At 47.1% G+C, this 19,399-nt stretch overlaps 1 protein-coding gene across 6 annotated transcripts in view; it reads left to right on the top strand.

Annotated features, from left to right (window-relative positions):
* Positions 1–19,399, top strand: part of FUT8 (fucosyltransferase 8) — a 201,369-nt gene that overhangs the window by 78,672 nt on the left and 103,298 nt on the right. For 5 of the 6 annotated variants that reach the window (XR_010986755.2, XM_068133799.2, XM_068133808.2 and 2 more), the window contains 3 exons: positions 18,019–18,441; positions 18,825–18,898; positions 19,045–19,288. Coding sequence is in view for 5 of the 6 variants with exons in the window: in XM_068133799.2 (XP_067989900.1) it covers positions 18,227–18,441; positions 18,825–18,898; positions 19,045–19,288 (533 nt within the window). In the remaining variant the exon portion in view is untranslated. Of the gene's footprint in view, positions 1–1,823; positions 2,374–18,018; positions 18,442–18,824; positions 18,899–19,044; positions 19,289–19,399 lie in introns of those variants that run through there. The other variant, XM_068133817.2, reaches the window with a different exon arrangement.

Genomic DNA, 19,399 nt, shown 5'->3' on the forward strand with positions numbered 1-19,399 from the left:
TTTTATTTGTGTGTCAAGTTTCAGAACAATCAGCCAGGTAATAAGGGAGTAGTAGCAAACATAGCAAAAAGTATACCGATGGATGGACAGACATCCAAGTGTCACTGCCCATTTTATAAGTTCATTTCTTCGAGAATCGAGATGAGATGACCCAATAATAATAATATGCTTGTCTATCTGTCTGTACTTCCCCACATGTCGTGATGACGGAATCTCATGAGATTTTGAATTAATGTTGTTTCATCATTATCTAATTTCAACGTTGTATTTAATGCATCACGTCGAGGATAATTAATTTAGGACAATTTATTAACACAATTAGTCGACTCACAATCACTTGAGTGTGGCAATTCCATGTGATTTCTGTGGGACATAATTTATGAAATTGTGAATGGGGATTTGAAGCCTGAAGGTAGTTTGGATAATTGTTCTTGTGAGACATATCTCGCTGTGACCGAGATTGTGAATGGGGGTGAACGGAGAAGTTGGCAAGGTGAGGGAAGCAGGTTATAAGGAGGTAGGAGTAGGTGAAGTTGGCAATGACATGGGAAAGAGTTAAATATTCCACCATTTTAACGAGGTAATGAAGAAATAATATGTAATTAGAGGGAAGTCGATGGCACGCCATTGCAAATCCCCATGTTTCCCACCTCAAACAAAGTTGCAAAACGTTCCATTAGGAATAACCCAATATCAAATTTAGAGTTAAAAACCTTTTTCCTGGATTGACCCCTGTTACCTTAAGTCCCCACCCCTGGGGCATGAATCGGGGGTCAAATCCCAAAAAATTGTTGCATATTTCATGTCGTTACAAAAATTGTTTCATACCCCCAATGTTGATTGCATATCCAAAGTTTCATTCAAAAATGTTTAGTAATGCTCCTGTAATTAATTTTTTTGCTTTTTGACCACTCCCCTCCCCAGTTTTTCCCTAACAAGCATGGGAATAATGAAGCAAGAATGCTCTTTTGCTGTGAAGAACGATAAGAAAAGGGGTGGGGCATAGTTGTGTTGGGAAGGACAAAGTTGAGAGAAGGGGGTTGAGGACTTGTTGTTAGAGGGGGAGGGGAGGAGTTGTGGAATTGAGGTTGTGGGGGTGGGGGGAGGCTTGATTTAACCAAGTAATATCCTTGGGTAGCACATGGTTAGACCATATTAAATTCCCATGGTATTTAATTGTTCTTTGCATCGTATTGTTAAGTCATATTTTGCATTATGTGGAGTTTTACCTGCTAATTATATTGTCGTGCGAATACCCTCGGTTAAGACCGTGGGATCGCGGATAGCCTGAATGAGCTTTAACTCCGAGGCGACGATCAATTGCGGATTTGACTATGCAAGCACGGGAGGAAGAAGGGGGAGAGAAAGAAGCGGGAATTTACCTGACGCGATCCGAGCAGTCTTCAACCCTGCAAATTAATCGCACACGAACACGGGATTTGGAATGAAAGGGAAAGTAATAAAAGGGTTTATTCAAAATAAATATCGGGACAGGGAAACGCGATGATCAAACTAGAACCTAGGTTGGGACCTGCCCACTCACACTTCAGATACAAACAATGGGAGATTGAATAAAATAAATGTCTCGTCATGTTTGTGAAATGTGGTGCGTCTTATCTGTGTCTGGCAGTGTAGCGCCGGGTCGATCAGGCACCGTCCGACGCGGCTCTGATCAGCGCGAACCGCTCGGTCCAGTCTCCTGGCGTTCCACTGGCCCACCCCCGTTCACCAGGCCTCTCGCGCCAAGCGAGCGAGTGTGCAACGGTCTCCGGGCTACTGCAGCTCATGCACTCGCCGTCCGCACCGGGGAAGATAGATATAATCGTCGGCGCTCCAATGTCTTTCCACCGCCTTTCGAAGCGAACTCCAACCGGGAACAAAAGCAAGGGCAGAAGGGAGGTCCAAGCAGGAAGGAAGGCCCGGGCAGGAACGAAGCCAAAACGTGAAGAAGGGTCCGGCAGGAACGAAGCCAAAAGCGAGAGGAGCAAAAATGCCGGCAAGCCAGTTGTTTTGTCACTCGCGGTGTGACGTCAGCCCTCCTCTACTCCAACCAGCGCGGTGCCCCTCGACTTCTCGAATCTTCTCACCGTGTTGGCGTCCTCCCATTGGCCAAGCGCCTCCCGCCCCCTGGTCATGCCATCCGTCGGTGGCCAACCACAAGTCCTTCTTTACCCTCCAATCACGGGAAAGCTCTCTGCCCTTCCGTTGACCAATCACTCGTCCTCCCCTACTCTGCCAATCGGTGCCCTGCTTGTGGCTCGCCCCTCCCCCTGGCCAGTCAAGAATCCTCCTGGGCGTGGCTCCCAGCCTGCCCGGTCAATGCGTGAAAGCCATGGTGTACCACTGCGCGGCCGCTGCCTGCTTGTCTCTCTGGTTTGTTTTATTGTAAGGGAGGGGATTTATTTAATGTGGTGCACTAAGGGCCTATCTAAGTGTCTATGGGAGTATGTTGCCATAAGGGACACTGGGATGCTCACAGAGGGAACGACACACAATGGAGTTAGCATATTCCCTAATTCTACTTAACAGGCCCCGCCCCCTCATGGCGGGGACGAAGATATGCACTTATTCCGACATACGGGCTACACAGAACTTATTACAAGTGAGGTTCCCTATCACGACAGCTGAACACCTACCTATGCAGATCTACCTGGATCTAGATATTCCTCTACCCCAAATTCATAACAATATTAATAGCAAACTTGAAGAGGATAGCTCACCAGTGAGGTTTGTACATCTGAGTTTCCTGTTATTGGATGAAATCCTTGATAGAATAATTTGTATCACAATCTGTCTTGATATGGTACCAGTTGGCAGTAATTTACAGGAGGTAATGCTTAGCCTTCTAATCTCCCTTTTGTAATTGCATAGAGGCATAATATTACATGGTATTCCCAACCTCCACCCCTCCCCACTCCCAATATAGACGTTAGGACCAGGATTACAGCCAATTTAGTCAAGCTTATGTTAAATCATACAACAACAACAACAACAACAACAGGCATTTTAAGGCCATTTTCCCTGCTAGAGTGGGGGTTAGCCTTGCGGTCCCCATGACAATCTTCTCCATTTTGCCCTATTTTCTGCATCTCCCCTTGTTAACCCCCTTGCCCGCATTTCTTCTTCGACCATCTTTAGCCAAGTCTTTCTCGTCCTTACCCGTCCTCTGCTTCCTTCTACATTCATTTCCATCACTCTTCTCAACCAGTCACTTTCATCCTTCCTCAACACATGACCAAACCATCTCAAACTGTTTCTCTTCACAGCATCCATCACAGGCTCTATTCCCATCATCTTTCGTAATTCATCATTTGGCTTCCTCTCTCTCAACGATACTCCACACATCCACCGAACCATTCGCATTTCCACCCTTTCCAGCCTTCGTTGCTGCTCTACATTCATTACCCAAATTATGTTTTCATTATGTTAAATCATACAGTATTTTAATTGACTGCAGGGGGTGTGCATAAATGAACGTGGCTATTTATGCGATACATGCATAAATATAACACATATGGCCTCTTGATGTCTGGATTCCTCCAAATTTCTTTCATTTGAGTGCTAAACAGCATTAGCGGCTGTTTAAAAATGTAATCATACGTATTTGTGGTTTATAATATTTTTTAAAGTTTCAAGTGTTTCTTCAGCATTCGCCCTTGAGAAAAAGACCCCAAAATTTTCGTCATCAGTATCAGTGAGAGAGAGCAAGGCCAATTGTGATTTTTGGCAAGGTTAGGGGCTCTAGAGATGGAAAATGTGTGATAGCAGTGTGTAGCTCTTTGCCTTCTCTGTTTTATCACTCGATATACAACCCTACACCTAAGGTTGCCAGTTACCAGATTTTTCACCCAAAATGTATTTGGTATGTTTATGGTGTATATTAAGAACAATTATTATTTTCAACAAACCTTTGTATTGTGTTGCCAAAGATATTAAATTCCTCATATAATTGCCACAATTAATTTTCGAATGTGATAGAAATAAGCGCCCAAAAAAGATTTTTTTCTTCAATCATATAGTTTTACATTTAATTATTCAAAGACTTAATGCACCCAAGTAACATCATTCATCAATATAATTTGTCTTAGGAGCCCTTTCCCAACACTTTGATACCATTTGCAATCTTATCTGACCTATATTGACATGTGCCCCATTTCATGCACTGACCCTCAAATCACGATGCTCGGCAATTTTGCGACTGAAATTGGAATGCACTTTTTGCGATTAATTGGCAATATTGATTCAAAATTATTAAAAGTTTGGTGACCCAATGACTCTTTGGACGAGGTAGTTACCATACGGTACACAAAGGTGGTAATTCCAACCGCAAAATAATGCTACATTGGTGCTGTGACCAGGACATTTCCAGAAAATGACTGAATCAATTTGTGTATATCCATTAATATTGTGTTATTAAACCTTGTGATTTATATAGACAACAATAGATCCTCAATCGGGTGCATTCGTCGACGTGATAAGCATAGACTGATGTTCCGATTCCTCCAAATTTCTTTCAATTGAGTTGACAACAGCATTGACAACAGCATTAGCGACGTTAAAAAAAGGTAATCATACGTATTTGTGGTCGATAATATTTTTACCTCTGGTAGAGGTGCTCCCACAAAACGGCACTTAATGGATGCGAGAGGTTAAATGGATGGGAGAGGTTTAAAAAAAACAAACACATGGACACACTGCTAGGACTTCCAGGAAATAAGTCGGAACTTCAAAAAAGTGGATCTGGGGTGAATTAACGGGGGTATAAAAGATCAATGTTTTGGATGGGGGAAGATAAGAGATGGTGGTGAACAGCTGTTTTAAAGACCTTGAGGGAGGAATGGGATTGAAAAGAGTGAGGGAGATTGTTCCAGAGGTGGGAGAAAAGAGGAATGGAAGAGTGAAGGTGAATAGAGAGTCTTGATTTTGGCAGTTTAACCATGAGAGGGTTGCTGGCAGATCTTGTGCGACCTGTAGGAATATTTGGGGGACAGAGCACAGAGAGAGCTGGGGGAACAAGGCCAGAGAGGAGTCTGTAGAAGACAGAAAGACCAACAACCTGCCTGCGGTGAGTGAGTGAAAGGCCTTCGGAGTTAGCTTCATAGTGGGAGATTCCAATGATTCTGAAAGCTTTGGTTTCAACAGCGTGAAGCCGAGCTAGGTGTGAGGCAGGAGCACCGTCCCAAAGGGGAGAACAGTACTCCATTGAGCCGCGGATGAAAGCCTTGTATAATAACGCTAAACCTTAAAAAACAACACCGAAAGTCTAACAGCGGCGTAGCCGGGCTTGTTTGATGCTTTAGTTGAAGAGGATTGTATGACCTGGTGGTGATACCAGTTAGCAAATAATGTAAGTATTAAATTATTTTGAGGTACTCTAAGTCTCTAAGCTCTGTCAATATGGACAATTCTATTTTTACATACTAGAGAAATACCCGTGCTACGCACGGATGGGAGGCCAGAAGCAAACAGGCAATGCAGATACGGTGAATGCTAAAGCATGAAACCAATAAATTCCACATTCCTTTAGCACCTTCAGACTCACGTCAGACATGGACAGCAAGTTCGTGAAGGACTTCCATGAAAAACTTACCTGTTCGCAAACAAACGGGTACGTTCACGTATTTAACGGATGTTTATATAAATCGTTTAAAAGAAAAAAAGCCTTCAATTTCCGATATTTAGCCTTTTCATTTGGGCCTCCAAATTGAAGCCCTGCCCATTGGGCGGGTACCGTTGCTCGACGTAAGAAGACGTCACAATGAACGTCATGCAAACGCGAATGTTATGCGGGAGTCCAAACCTGAGAATGCTGGAGACTAAAGCTGAAATTGGGAAAACTAAATCGCCTATTTTACTCCTGGGGATCCCAGGATTATCCACCCAAAATATCTTTGCGATCGGTTCAGCAGTTTTTACGATACCTTCGAACAGACAGACAGACAGACAGACAGACATTTGGTGAATTATAGTAAGATAGCTTACGTTTGTTGTAATGTATATACGACTGTGTTCAAAAAGTATCCGACCTTTATTTTTTGTGAGTAAAAAAAAGAAGCTAGGAGGCGTTGATTGGTGCACGTATGTAGGCGATCCTAATGCACACGCGTGAATTTTTTTCCACCTGCAGAAGCTGTCATTCGACGGCAGACCGCCGATGAGTGAGGACATGTAAGTGAGCGCTGTCGGATTTTCGTTTTTGACAAAATGATGGAAAAACTTGAACAACGCCACTGCATCAAATTTTGTCTAAAGCTTGGCGATTTCCAAGTGGAAACGATCCGCAAGATTCAACACCATTCATTCCATTATGAAGGAGGATTTGGGCTTCAGGAGAATCTCAGCGAAGTTCGTACCAAAGATGCTAACGATTGAGCAGAAGCAACTCCATTTGGAGATCGCACAGGTCATGCTGGAGACTGTGAACAGTGATCCCAGCTTCCTCAACACAGTGATCACTGGCGATGAGTCCTGGGTTTATGGGTACGACCCAGAAACCAAGTTGCAGTCATCACAATGGAAGCATCCAACATCACTGAGGCCAAAAAAAGTTGTTACACAAAGTTACACAAAATTTGATGCAGTAGCGTTGTTCAAGTTTTAAAATGACGGAAAGTCTGGCATTTCAAACATTTTGTCAAAATTTTGTCAAAAATGAAATTTCTCAGAGAGCCTCCTCAGCGTCGACGAGTCTGGCATTTCACTCAGGCCAACTGGCACGGTCTTCAAGCAGCCATCAATCATCTGGACTGGTCTCCCATCTCTACCGCCTCTGACATCAACTCATCCTGGGAATTCTTTCAAAGTAAATTGCTCTCTCTCATGCACAGATTTATACCATCTCGTCTTCAGTTGTCATACCCATCCTCCCGTCCATGGTACACGGAATCTTGTGGTGAGGCTGTTGCCCTGAAACAACTTGCTTTCGTCTCCTGGAAAGCAAATCCAACGGAAGGAAATCTCATTTCCTTTCACAAAGCCCGAAACAAGTGTGTGTCCACCCTCAGGAGAGCCAGGAAACAATATCTCACCATTCTCAAGACCGAACTCTCTTATCTGTCTCCCTCTTCCAAATCCTGGTGGCGTCTGGTCAAATCTGTTTCTGGTGTTTGTTCCCCCTCCATCCCCTCCCTCACCTCAAACGGCTTAACGGCTGACTCCGCACGTGAAAAAGCTGAATGCCTCAACTCTGTGTTTGCCTCTAAATCTTGTGTCACAAACCCATCCCTCTCTGTACCCAGTCGTACCCAGCTGCTCCTGGACTCTGTGTCCTTTCCTCCTGACAAGGTGGAAAAGTTTCTGTCAACCCTCGACTCTGATTCTGCAACTGGTCCTGACGGCATCAGCCCACAGGTCCTAAAATCATGTTCTTCTGCTCTTTCACTCCCTCTTTCTGTTCTCTTCACCCTCTCTTTTGCTCAAGGTCATCTGCCATCTGCTTGGAAATCAGCCAACATCACCGGTTTGCACAAAAAAGGTGCAAAAACAGATCCCAGCAACTACAGACCAATCAGCCTTCTCCCAATTATCAGCAAAGTCATGGAATCCATCATTGCTTCAGATATTAAATCTTTCCTCTTCTCCAATGGCTTGATCTCTGATCATCAATTTGGTTTCAGACCTGGTCACTCTACTCTGGACATGCTGCTTCTGCTTTCTCAACAATGGATGGAGGTCCTCAACGCCAAACAGGAAATTAGAGCTGTCTCCCTTGACATTTCACGTGCCTTCGATACGGTCTGGCACCCTGCTCTGCTCACCAAACTCTCCTCCTTTGGTATCCATGGAAATCTCCACGCATGGCTGGCGGACTTCCTCTCTGGTTGTAGTCAACGTGTGGCCCTGAATGGGTTTCTCTCATCTCCTCTTCCTGTTCAGGCTGGAGTTCCCCAAGGTAGTGTTCTGGGCCCTGTGCTTTTTCTGGTCTTCATCAATGATCTCTCTGACTCTCTTGAAAATCCTCTCTATCTCTTTGCTGACGACTCTACTCTCTGTCGCTCCATTCCTCATCCCCCAGATCGGCAGTCTGCAGCCTCCTCACTCTCTGCAGACCTGGACAATATCACAGACTGGTCAAACAAGTGGAACATGTCTTTCAATCCTGACAAATCTCACACTCTTACAATGTCTCTCCGAAAGGACCGACTGGACAACCCTCCCATCTACTTTCTCAACAATCCTCTCCAAGAAGTTCTGTCGCTCAAGCTTTTGGGTCTCACTATCTGCCATGATCTTTCTTGGGAAAACCACATTTCCAAGCTGGCCTCCAAAGCCAGTCGCCGACTGGGCATCCTCCGTCGTGCGAAGTCCTTCCTTGGCACACCTGAGCTCCTCACCACATACAAGGCTTTCATCCGCAGCTCAATGGAATACTGTTCTCCCCTCTGGGCTGGTGCTCCTGCCTCACACCTTGCTCGGCTTCACGCTGTTGAGGCCAAAGCTTTCAGAATCATTGGAATCTCCTGCGATGTAGTCAACACCGAGGGCCTTTCACTCACTCACCGCAGGCAGGTTGGTGGTCTTTTTGTCTTCTACCGACTCCTCTCCGGCCTTGCTCCCCCAGCTCTCTCTGTGCTCTGTCCCCCCAATATTCCTTCAGGTCGCACAAGATCTGCCTGCAACCCTCTTATGGTTAAACTGCCAAAGTCTAGGCTCTCTGCTCACCTTCACTCTTTCATTCCCCTTTTCTCCCGCCTCTGGAACAAACTCCCCCACTCCCTTCAATCCCACTCCTCCCTCCAGGTCTTTAAAACAGCTGTTCACCACCATCTCTTATCTTCCCCCATCGAAAACCTTGATCTTTTCTACCCCCGGTAATTCACCCCAGAGTCCTTGCAGTGTTCATATGTTTTATTCCTCTCCCACCTCCCCCCAAGTCCTCCCGATGTCCCTGCTCTCAAATGTTGTGTTTGTGTCCTTCCCCCTCTTCCCCCTCTCTTTTGTGTCCTTCCCCCTCTCTCCCCATCTTGTCTGCCGCTCCCCTTGTTTTTTGTGTTTTGTGTGTCGGTTTGTCTTTTTGTGTGATTAATGTTAGCTCTTTCACGAGCCTCGATCTTGTTTACAAAAACAAAAAAAAAAAAAAAAAAAAACGAAAATCCGACGGCGCTCACTTACATTTCCTCACTCATCGGCGGTCTGCCGTCGAATGACAGCTTCTGCAGGTGGGAACAAATTAATGAGTGCGCATTAGGATCGCCTACATACGTGCACCAATCAACGCCTCCCTAGCTTCTTCTTTTTTACGCACGAAAAATAAAGGTCGGATACTTTTTGAACACACTACGTATTGGTGAACTATATAAGGTGCATTTTAGGTATTGTAGTCCATTTAAAGTTTTTTTTTTTTGTTTTTTTTAGGCCATTAAAAAAATACGTCATGATGTAGCGTGACGGACGGACACAAAACTACCGCTACTTTAATATATGGAAGATTATATATTTTAACCTCCAGTAACTTTGTAGTCACTACGAAGGGATTTGGTGTTATGATTAGACTTACTATTATATTAACGTTACGTTTCATAATTACGAAAATGATATTATATCAAAAAACCGAGGCAAATTCTTTACTTCCGTGTTTATTAGTACAGTACACCGCTTATCATCGATTCATGAACCATTCACTGCTTCAATCCACTATAACTTTGCATTCTAAGTTTGCATTCTAACTTTGCATTCTTTGCATTCACAACTTTGCATTCACAACATTGGGATTGTGATTCACAACATTGGGATTGTGATTGTGATCACATTGGGATTGTGATTCATTGCACTAACTTTGCATTCACAACATTGGGATTAAAGTGTTATGGTTACATGTACTCTATTATTATTATTATTATTACGAAAATTATACCACTGAAACGATACTACTGTATTAAGAAACCTGGGCTTAATTTGTCCAAAAGCGGCCTGAAGGTGAGGCATGAAGGCACGGAGCCTAAGGCCTATACGTACCGTATTGTTGGAAGAGCCATAACATCTATGCTTTCAATATTTGATGGTCATTTTAACAATCCGTTTGTTTGTGTTTCACACTGAATGAAAAACGTAAAGGTAGAGCATGGCGATTGTGATATATGACAGGTTCAACGATATGTTCAGCCTGAACGAAATTAGAATGAAAACGGCGGTGTGCGAAGTCAGCTGCCGTCATGACATCACATCACCCCTATCATGTGACCAGATCCTCAGCTCTGATTGGTGTACGTTTGAGGGGACATGTGGACATACATATGGACAGACAAACACTGTTCTAGATTTCTTTGTCCTATGGGCTACGCCATAAAAAGAACTTTAAAATCATTATTTTATTTCAATTGAAGTATATATTGTTACAGACGCGGTTGTGGATGTTGGTTTACCGAGCGGTTTGGTATGACCGCGTCTGCACAGTTTACCCGATTATACTCGAACGTTGGCCGAGTCGCGCTATGCTAAATCAATTAAGGAAAGGACACAACGGCTGGATTAAATGACACGACACCAGGGGTACAGTTCTCAAGACCTCCGGAGGAGGTTATAATATTACGGAACGTTAGATTACAAGGACAAGAGAGACAGCATAGTAAGGTGGGCACTTAAATACGGTCTTATAGTAACCCCGACAGACGACAGATAAACAGGACAAAACTGACTCACACAGGGATTGATGGCAAGGAAGGGCAGGTAGTCGAGGCTCAAGGTGCACCTTGGCGCAGGGGCAGAATCGACCCGGTCCGGTCCAGAGATGCGGGAGGTCTCGTCGCGCTGGAGGTGGCGTCCTTTTCTCTCCGTAGTTCCGGCGCATCTGACCTCACATCCGGTAAGTCGCTGCGTATATCCAGCGGGGAGTGACACGCCCTCGGCTCGTTAGCTCCGCCCCAGATGGAATCGGCCCGCCGCTCCTTATTGGTGCTGGGGGTTACCGGGCTCCGCCCGACGAGGAGCTGGCAGTCAGCCCCTTCGTGGTAACCCCGTCGGAGCACATGGGCCATGGCGGCTAACCGAGCCGGAGTGAGGACGCCCACTCCCCGCACCGCGGTTGTTGTAGTTGTTGTTGTTGTTGTAGTTTCATGAGGAAGATGGGAGGAGGTATGGGGAGGTCCTAAACTCACTACTGGTGCCATACAATCACATTCTGGTGCAACGAAGAGTCAGAATTAATGGAAACGAGTCCTTAACTGACATAGACTAAGAATAACTAGCAAGATGTCCGAAAGTTGTCTACGTGAGATGCGGTGGACCTGGGCACGACATTTAATGGGGGAAAAAGGGGAAGGTCGGTTCTACAGAGTGTTGTTTACAGACAATGGGACTAGGGAATGGGGGATTGGGGATAGTTGGGGAGTATTGGGGAAATAGGGGAATATTTACAAGCGGATATGGAGGCCAAATCCCATATCCGCAACATTGCACCCTTCTCTACCCTCGGGGCGTCCCGACCCGATAAATGTTTACCTATTTTAGTGTGGCACTCAGATGTAGTTCCCTCTACTATTAACTCTACCCTGAGTGCGACAGTTTTACAGATATTCACAAATGAGTAAATATGTCCCCCTGCGACGTTGTACCCTTCTCCTCACAGAAACACACCCACAGGATAACCGAATCGCGGAAAGAATTCGCAAACTAAACATACAGCCGGTAGGGAGCATTATTTACACAAGACTACGCTGATATTTACACTACGATCCAGGACCTGTTTTTGGAGGAACACATGCAGATGTTATGCATAGAGAGAGCACGCATGCCAGCATCGATACACCAACCCACGAGTGCTCTGTGGCCTTACGGCCTTTGATAATGTGCAGAGCACCCCTTCCAAGCACCAAAAGCACCACCCCATCACACAGTCAGCACCATCCGGTGCACCAATAAAATGTTTAATAATCATGGTGTGGTGTCGCAGCCGGCCGATGTTCTGCCGCTGGTCTTGCCTTCATGTGGTGCACTTGGCCTTCTGGCTTCTTTAAAAATAAAGAAAGGCACCAACCGCGTCCATTTCTGTATTGTGGCCTTCAGGGGGCCAACTAAAAGTGGTTCACCTGTATGGCATAGGTGTCACGTTGACCCATAGGTCCATCCACGGGTGGTGCTTGGCCGCAAAAGAACTGCGGTCCATTGTGGGTGGCCACCAAAATTGCGGTCCATATGGTGTATCGATCCAGGCAGCAAGCAGCGAAAGTGCAGGCCCACAACTGCGGAGCCAGCACCTCTCCCTCCTCTCTCTCTGCCCCAAAGCCAGATCCTCGGAGGTGGGAGACAAAAGAAGCAGACAAGTGAGTAAGGTGGTAAGGGCGCAAAAGTGCACGCAATGTAAGGTAATGCACACCGGGGGCACATGGGAACCAGGTGAGACAGGTACGTTCCTACCGTACGCCCCCCCCCCCCCACCAGGTAACCTACATGGCCCCTCCCTTACCCCTTACTGTATCCACAAAACACAACACTACCCATAAACATCTACTTTACAAATCAACAAACGTCCCTACTGTCTTCCCCGTTCCTCCCATAAACCAAATTCGTCTTCTCTCCCTCCTAACCAATCAAATTTGCCATTTTCAACTCTCATCAAAATTTGCCATCTCCAACTGAACATCAAAATTTGCCATTACCAATTCATCATCAGTCCCTCCTAAGGAGGGAGAGATGGAATCACCCCAATGTCTCATCCACGTCGTGATGCGTCTCACAAATCCAACAGCAATCCTTACTTCCTGCAACACAAAACAAAGAAAACACAGGTGTGGAGTCATCATCATCACCACAGGTAAGTGGCTGCGTATGGTGCGACAGGTTCATCAATCCTAACTATTTCCGAAATGACTTTAACAACTTTACATTACCCGGGGTCTTTCCCTGCCAATCCATTGGCCAACTTACACTATGGGTTCTAAAAACCAATTCCCATTGACCAAACTGTGGTGCTTTTCAATTTGGGGTCTCACTCCCCCGATTCATCTCCCGGTGCCCTCGCACAATTTCTGGGCTGTGGCGTGTACCTCTCCCAGCGGGTCTACCCACCTGCACACCTCCACCACTGCAGTTGCCTCCGAGCTTACCTGCTCCTTACCCTAACCTAACTACCTGGGGAAGGCCCTCTGGCGCTCTCCCCACTCGGTGCCCTCTCTGGCACTGGGCTGCCCGATCCACACCCGGGATCCTCAGGCACCCACTGACACTAACGGCTCCCAGAGCCCACCTGCAGCCTCACCTGGCCGACATCCTCACAGTGGTGGAGTGCCCAACCAACTACACACACTAACAGGCTACACGCCCAGCCATTTCCACAACACTAATGCACCCATCCACAATACCATTCTGTCACCCGCACCACAGATGCCAATATCCAACCACAAATTACCTGTACCCTCTACCTAACACTTACTCTACCCGCCCCGGGTATCCGTGATGGGGGTCCACTCTTCCCCCATTCACACCTTCGCACCATGCACACCACTCCGTACCACTTACTCCAACTCTCTCCACACACCTGTACCTGCACACCTGTGCTCTCATTCTTGGTGCCGCCTGCACTCTTCTCTCCCCAAGCGCATTCGCGCTGATCCACACACTCACTACTCACACACTGCTCCACACACCTGTCCAGTTGCACACCTGTGCAATCACACCTGTTCAATTCTCACACACACGGCATCATTTCAGCTAACTACTCCCTTCTGAAACTTGCGCGTCTCAGTCGTCCCTTTAAACTATTGCGCTCCCTCGTCATTATAATCCACACTAATCTACCTGCGTCCCCACTACAGGTATCAGTCACTAACTAAACTTAACGTTACCTAATGTCATCTTCGCTAGATCCCTACAATATAACCTAACCCACCCGGGCTAGTTTTCACTGCCATACACCCCATAATCTATTGCTCCTTTGCCCCACCATGGGAAGGGTGGCAGGGATGCCCCCCTTACCCACCGGGCCCATCGCTCACTACCAATTTTGCACATCAAATTTCAACAAATCAAAAATTTGCCAATCACTGCCCATCATCTGCCAATCATTACTGCCAATCCTTTGCCAATCAAATTTTGCTTTTTGCTAATTTCGGGGCCAAAACACTATCCTCATCACCCGTCTACTCACTAATACCTCTCGGTGCGCCAATTCCTGTCCAAAGCCCGGCTTCGTAAAGCCGAGCAATGAATGCGGGTTGTTTGGTGCCAGCGGCTGGATACGTCCCGCATTCGGTGCAGGGAAGGAGGTTTACCCGGGCCGAGATCCCACGCACCATCTCGGCACGGAGCCATCCCATGGCTCGATCTCGACCTGCCGGAATGCCTCAACAAAAAGTGGTCGCCATGACGACCCTTCCTATCCAGCCGCCCGCTCCGCCTAGTGGAGCACGGACGCGGCCGTTCAAAGCGAGGCCCAGCACGCACCGAGGGCCCGATTCGGCTAAAAGTCGCTCTAACCGCTAACCCGTTTAACGTCGATGCTTCACCTGCATGCTTACACCCCGCAGCCCGTTCCTTGCTCACACATCCAGCCGTGCCCATGCTCCTCGTACCTTTCCTTACACACCTCGGTACACTCATTCCACTCACAGCCTTGGTCACACACCTGACCACTGAGCACCTTGGCACACATTCGTCGCTCGCACACCTCACCAATACACCTCTTCGCGCCCCCTCCTCGGTCACCTCCTCTGTGACAATCACAGGTGTGCTCTCATTCGCACACCCAACCACGTGCCTCACTACCAATTCCAGCGTGCATTCCCACTCACGCTCTACCATTCCAGGTGTGCATCCTCGCTCACCTGTCACAACCAACTCACGCTCCTTGTCACTCTCACTACTCTCACCACCACTCTTGACAACGCACTCACCCTTACTCCCGACAGCGCACTCTTTCCTCATGCACCTGTCCGTCACACACCTTTCTCGCACACCCTCTCCCGTTACATCCTCTGTAACACTCACCACAGGCGTGCATTCTCCCTTTACACCCTCCGTAACACTCCTCACTACGCGCTCCCATGTGCTCCCTCGCACACGCGCTACGACCGACTCACTCTTGCCAGCACCCTCACTCCTTGGCACGCACTTTTTCCTCACACACCCCAGAGTCGGACTTTCTCGCACACCTCCTTTTTCGCACACCAGACCTGTCGCACACTTCACCAACAGCCTCTCACGAACACCCGGGTCCATCTCGACCCCCAAGCTTCTTAAATCCCCTGGCGCATCATACGCACGACCATATTGGTCACCACTTACACCGGGTCCTCTTCCTCTTCGCTTCTCCTCCATCACCTGCGAATCCCTCATCCGGTTAATGAGCACATCATCACGATCCGAACACAGACTTCGGACCAATTCTTTTATCTCCTCTTTTATCTCTTTCTTATCCCCTCTCCGTCGCTTCTTAATTTCGCTCACCCCTTCTTCCACTTCTTCTAATTTCTGCTTCACCTCTTTTATTCCCCGGTACGTCTCCTCAAGCTCGTCCTCCAAGGCTACCTTGACCGTTTCCATGTGCGTCCTCACCTGCCGGTCCTTCGTCTCCATTACCTCTGTCACCTCGTCCAACCTCGTTGTCAGTCCCTCACGTACCATCTGACATTCCCTCTTCGTCGCTATCAAGTCATCTTTTAGTTCTTTCTGTGTCACTTTTAACCCTCCTAATACCGCAGTGTTCCTTTGAACCTGCTCCGTTAGTCCTTTTTGTCCCTCCGTCAGCTGTTCCACCTCCTGCGTCAGGTCCTCTATGCCCCCTTGTAACTTTACAGTCCCCTTTCTCACCTCCTTCTCCATGTGCTCCTTACAGTGCCTCACCTCCTCGCGCACTCCTCCGACCTCCTCACTCACACCTCTTCTGATCTCTTCTCCCATCACTTGCATCTCCTGCCCAGATGCCACCCTCATCTGCTCCATTTCCTCCCTGTGAGCATCCAGTTTGGTTTCTACCCCCATTCTGACCCCCTCTATCTGCTGCCCCATTTGGTTAACTTCCCTTTCCGCTTGGTCCCTCATGTCCCTCAATTTGCCTTCCATCCTGTTTTCTAACCCCTCTAACCCATTTTTCACTCCCTCTATCTGATTCTCCTGGGCAGCCATTCTATTTTCTACCCCCATTAACCCATTTTTCACCTCTTTTATCCCGTTGTCTAACCCCTCACCGGTACCCCTCGCTTCGTCCCTCATTACCCCCATTTGGTTTCCCATTACCCCCATTTGGCCCTCTAATCGCTCACTATCAGCCCTCATTTCGTCCCTCATTACCCCCATACTGTTTTTCAAACCTCCAATTTGGTCTCCCATTTGTTCCATAAAGGCCCTCATTTGCAGGAGGAAAAGGTTCGAATCCACCGGTGGCGCTGCCACGGTCGCGGGCGTGGGCGCCGTGGCCATGTGCGAGGCGCCATTTCGCGCGCCCGCCACCTCGTGCGTGACGACGCTATTTTGCGAATCTGCTACCCTCACTGCTTCGCTCCCCTCTTGTCCCTCATTTTGGTCCTGGATCGACCCTGCCTCACTCCCTACTACCGGAACCCAGCCGTCTTGGTCTGCCATAGCGCGACTTTCAAAATTCGGGTTTTTATTTTCGTAAAACAAAATCAAATTTCGCCGTTATAATTTCGAGCGCGTGAAACGCGCTCCGGATCGAATTCCACTTCCCAACACCAATTGTTACCCTAATGGTACAATTGGTGTTCCAAAATTTGGGCCTAACAAATTTAGTCCCAGGTCCGAATCCAACTCCTCGACACCAATTGTTACAGACGCGGTTGTGGATGTTGGTTTACCGAGCGGTTTGGTATGACCGCGTCTGCACAGTTTACCCGATTATACTCGAACGTTGGCCGAGTCGCGCTATGCTAAATCAATTAAGGAAAGGACACAACGGCTGGATTAAATGACACGACACCAGGGGTACAGTTCTCAAGACCTCCGGAGGAGGTTATAATATTACGGAACGTTAGATTACAAGGACAAGAGAGACAGCATAGTAAGGTGGGCACTTAAATACGGTCTTATAGTAACCCCGACAGACGACAGATAAACAGGACAAAACTGACTCACACAGGGATTGATGGCAAGGAAGGGCAGGTAGTCGAGGCTCAAGGTGCACCTTGGCGCAGGGGCAGAATCGACCCAGTCCGGTCCAGAGATGCGGGAGGTCTCGTCGCGCTGGAGGTGGCGTCCTTTGCTCTCCGTAGTTCCGGCGCATCTGACCTCACATCCGGTAAGTCGCTGCGTATATCCAGCGGGGAGTGACATGCCCTCGGCTCGTTAGCTCCGCCCCAGATGGAATCGGCCCGCCGCTCCTTATTGGTGCTGGGGGTTACCGGGCTCCGCCCGACGAGGAGCTGGCAGTCAGCCCCTTCGTGGTAACCCCGTCGGAGCACATGGGCCATGGCGGCTAACCGAGCCGGAGTGAGGACGCCCACTCCCCGCACCGCGGTTGTTGTAGTTGTTGTTGTTGTTGTTGTAGTTTCATGAGGAAGATGGGAGGAGGTATGGGGAGGTCCTAAACTCACTACTGGTGCCATACAATCACATTCTGGTGCAACGAAGAGTCAGAATTAATGGAAACGAGTCCTTAACTGACATAGACTAAGAATAACTAGCAAGATGTCTGAAAGTTGTCTACGTGAGATGCGGTGGACCTGGGCACGACATTTAATGGGGGAAAAAGGGGAAGGTCGGTTCTACAGAGTGTTGTTTACAGACAATGGGACTAGGGAATGGGGGATTGGGGATAGTTGGGGAGTATTGGGGAAATAGGGGAATATTTACAAGCGGATATGGAGGCCAAATCCTATATCCGCAACAATATTATTTGAACACTGCAGCTAACGTTTTCTATGACCTCTCTTGTTTTAGATATTTTGATATTTGGGCATCTTCAGTATATCCAAGTGCTTATTTTTCATGATGTTAAATGGTAATTAAAATGACTAATAGATGAATAAACTAAATTCCTTCATACATTTTTGAGTATTGTGTGAAAATTGAACTTGAAAATGATGGCACCAAGCTAAGTGGATAACCTGTGCCTGTGTTTCTGCTGAACAGAAAACGAGGGGGTTGCCATGGTACCACATAAAATTGTCATTGGCACTTGAAAGGCCTGGTCAGCTGGTAAGGCTTGGAGGGTGCAGCCTTCTGGACATTGCTGTCGTGGTTTGTCTCGGGCTATCCGCACACCAGAAGTGCATATTTTCTGTGGAGTGGAGGTGCCCGAGAAAAGAGGCTTCTGACAACACCACGGTAGTAGGGCACCATGCGAATGTGGTTGCCACCTTGGCATTGGGCATTGCTTGTTTTGCTTGCCTGGGCGTCACTGCTGATCTACCTGGGTAGCCGATTGAGTCGTGATCCCGATCCAGAACTTGGGTTGGGCTCAAGTGAACAATGGGAGCTTGGAGGAATCATGGCCAAGTTGGAGAGGTTGCGGAAACAGAATGAGGATCTGAGAATCATGGCAGAAGACCTTCGGTAATATTGCTTTTTCTTTTTGATCTTTCTGCTGGTCTTTTTTTTTCCTTCTTCCTCAACTTCTTCTTATTCTTTTTCTTCTTCTTCTCTCATGGTCTTTACTGTCATACTTATGACTGGATTAGGTCTGTTGCAATGTTGGGTTTTTTTTTCTTCCCCTTCCCCCATATCTTTATAGGACAGCTTTTTGTTTTAATAAGTACTCTTAATATATTAGTTACCAGGTTCAATCAGTGTCAGCTGAGTAGGCCTGAGATTAAGGATGGATGGTCGATTTGAAAAATTAATCACTATCAATGATTGAGGTCTTTACGAGAGGAGGCAAAGTGTTTACTTTTTATTTTTATTTTGCAGCCTTGGTAGTTTGTGCATTGGTTTTGCAGGAACCCTGTGAGACGACGGAAGCAGCTCATTACGATGGAGAAAATCGCCTCCTACAAGCAGCACTTTCAATCAGGCAAGTTGTATTGAAAGCTGGAACAGTTATTTGCTTTTGCTTGTGTTCACAATAGTAGGAGCCATGCTTTGGCTTACTAAGGGTTTTTGTACTATTGCCATGGTCCTTGTGTTTTGATTTTTTTTTTTAATTCCTCCTTTTTGCAGAACCGGTGGGTGAGAAAAGTGAACACCTTCGGAACACAGATGTTTATTTGGGGCCTGAGGTTGTAAAGACGAATAATAGCCCAGGTCCTCCTGCAGAGCAGGAACGTCTCCAACGGAAAGTGGAGAATGGAGTTAAAGAACTTTGGTTCTTTGTGCGCAGTGAGCTTAAGAAGCTACAAGAAGAAGCTTCTCACAGCAAAGATAAAATTTCTACACTTCTCGAGGATGTGGGAGATCGGCACAGGTGAGAAAGGGCTTTTGATTTGAGTCTTGGAGAACAAGCACATCAAGTGTATAATTTTACTTTCTTTCTTTTTTTGTATACAAGATCGAGGCTCGTGAAAGAGCTAACATT

This window comes from Myxine glutinosa, chromosome 1 (genome assembly GCF_964187855.1).
Source record: "Myxine glutinosa chromosome 1, kmMyxGlut1.1, whole genome shotgun sequence".
Classification (NCBI taxonomy): Eukaryota; Metazoa; Chordata; class Myxini; order Myxiniformes; family Myxinidae; genus Myxine; species Myxine glutinosa.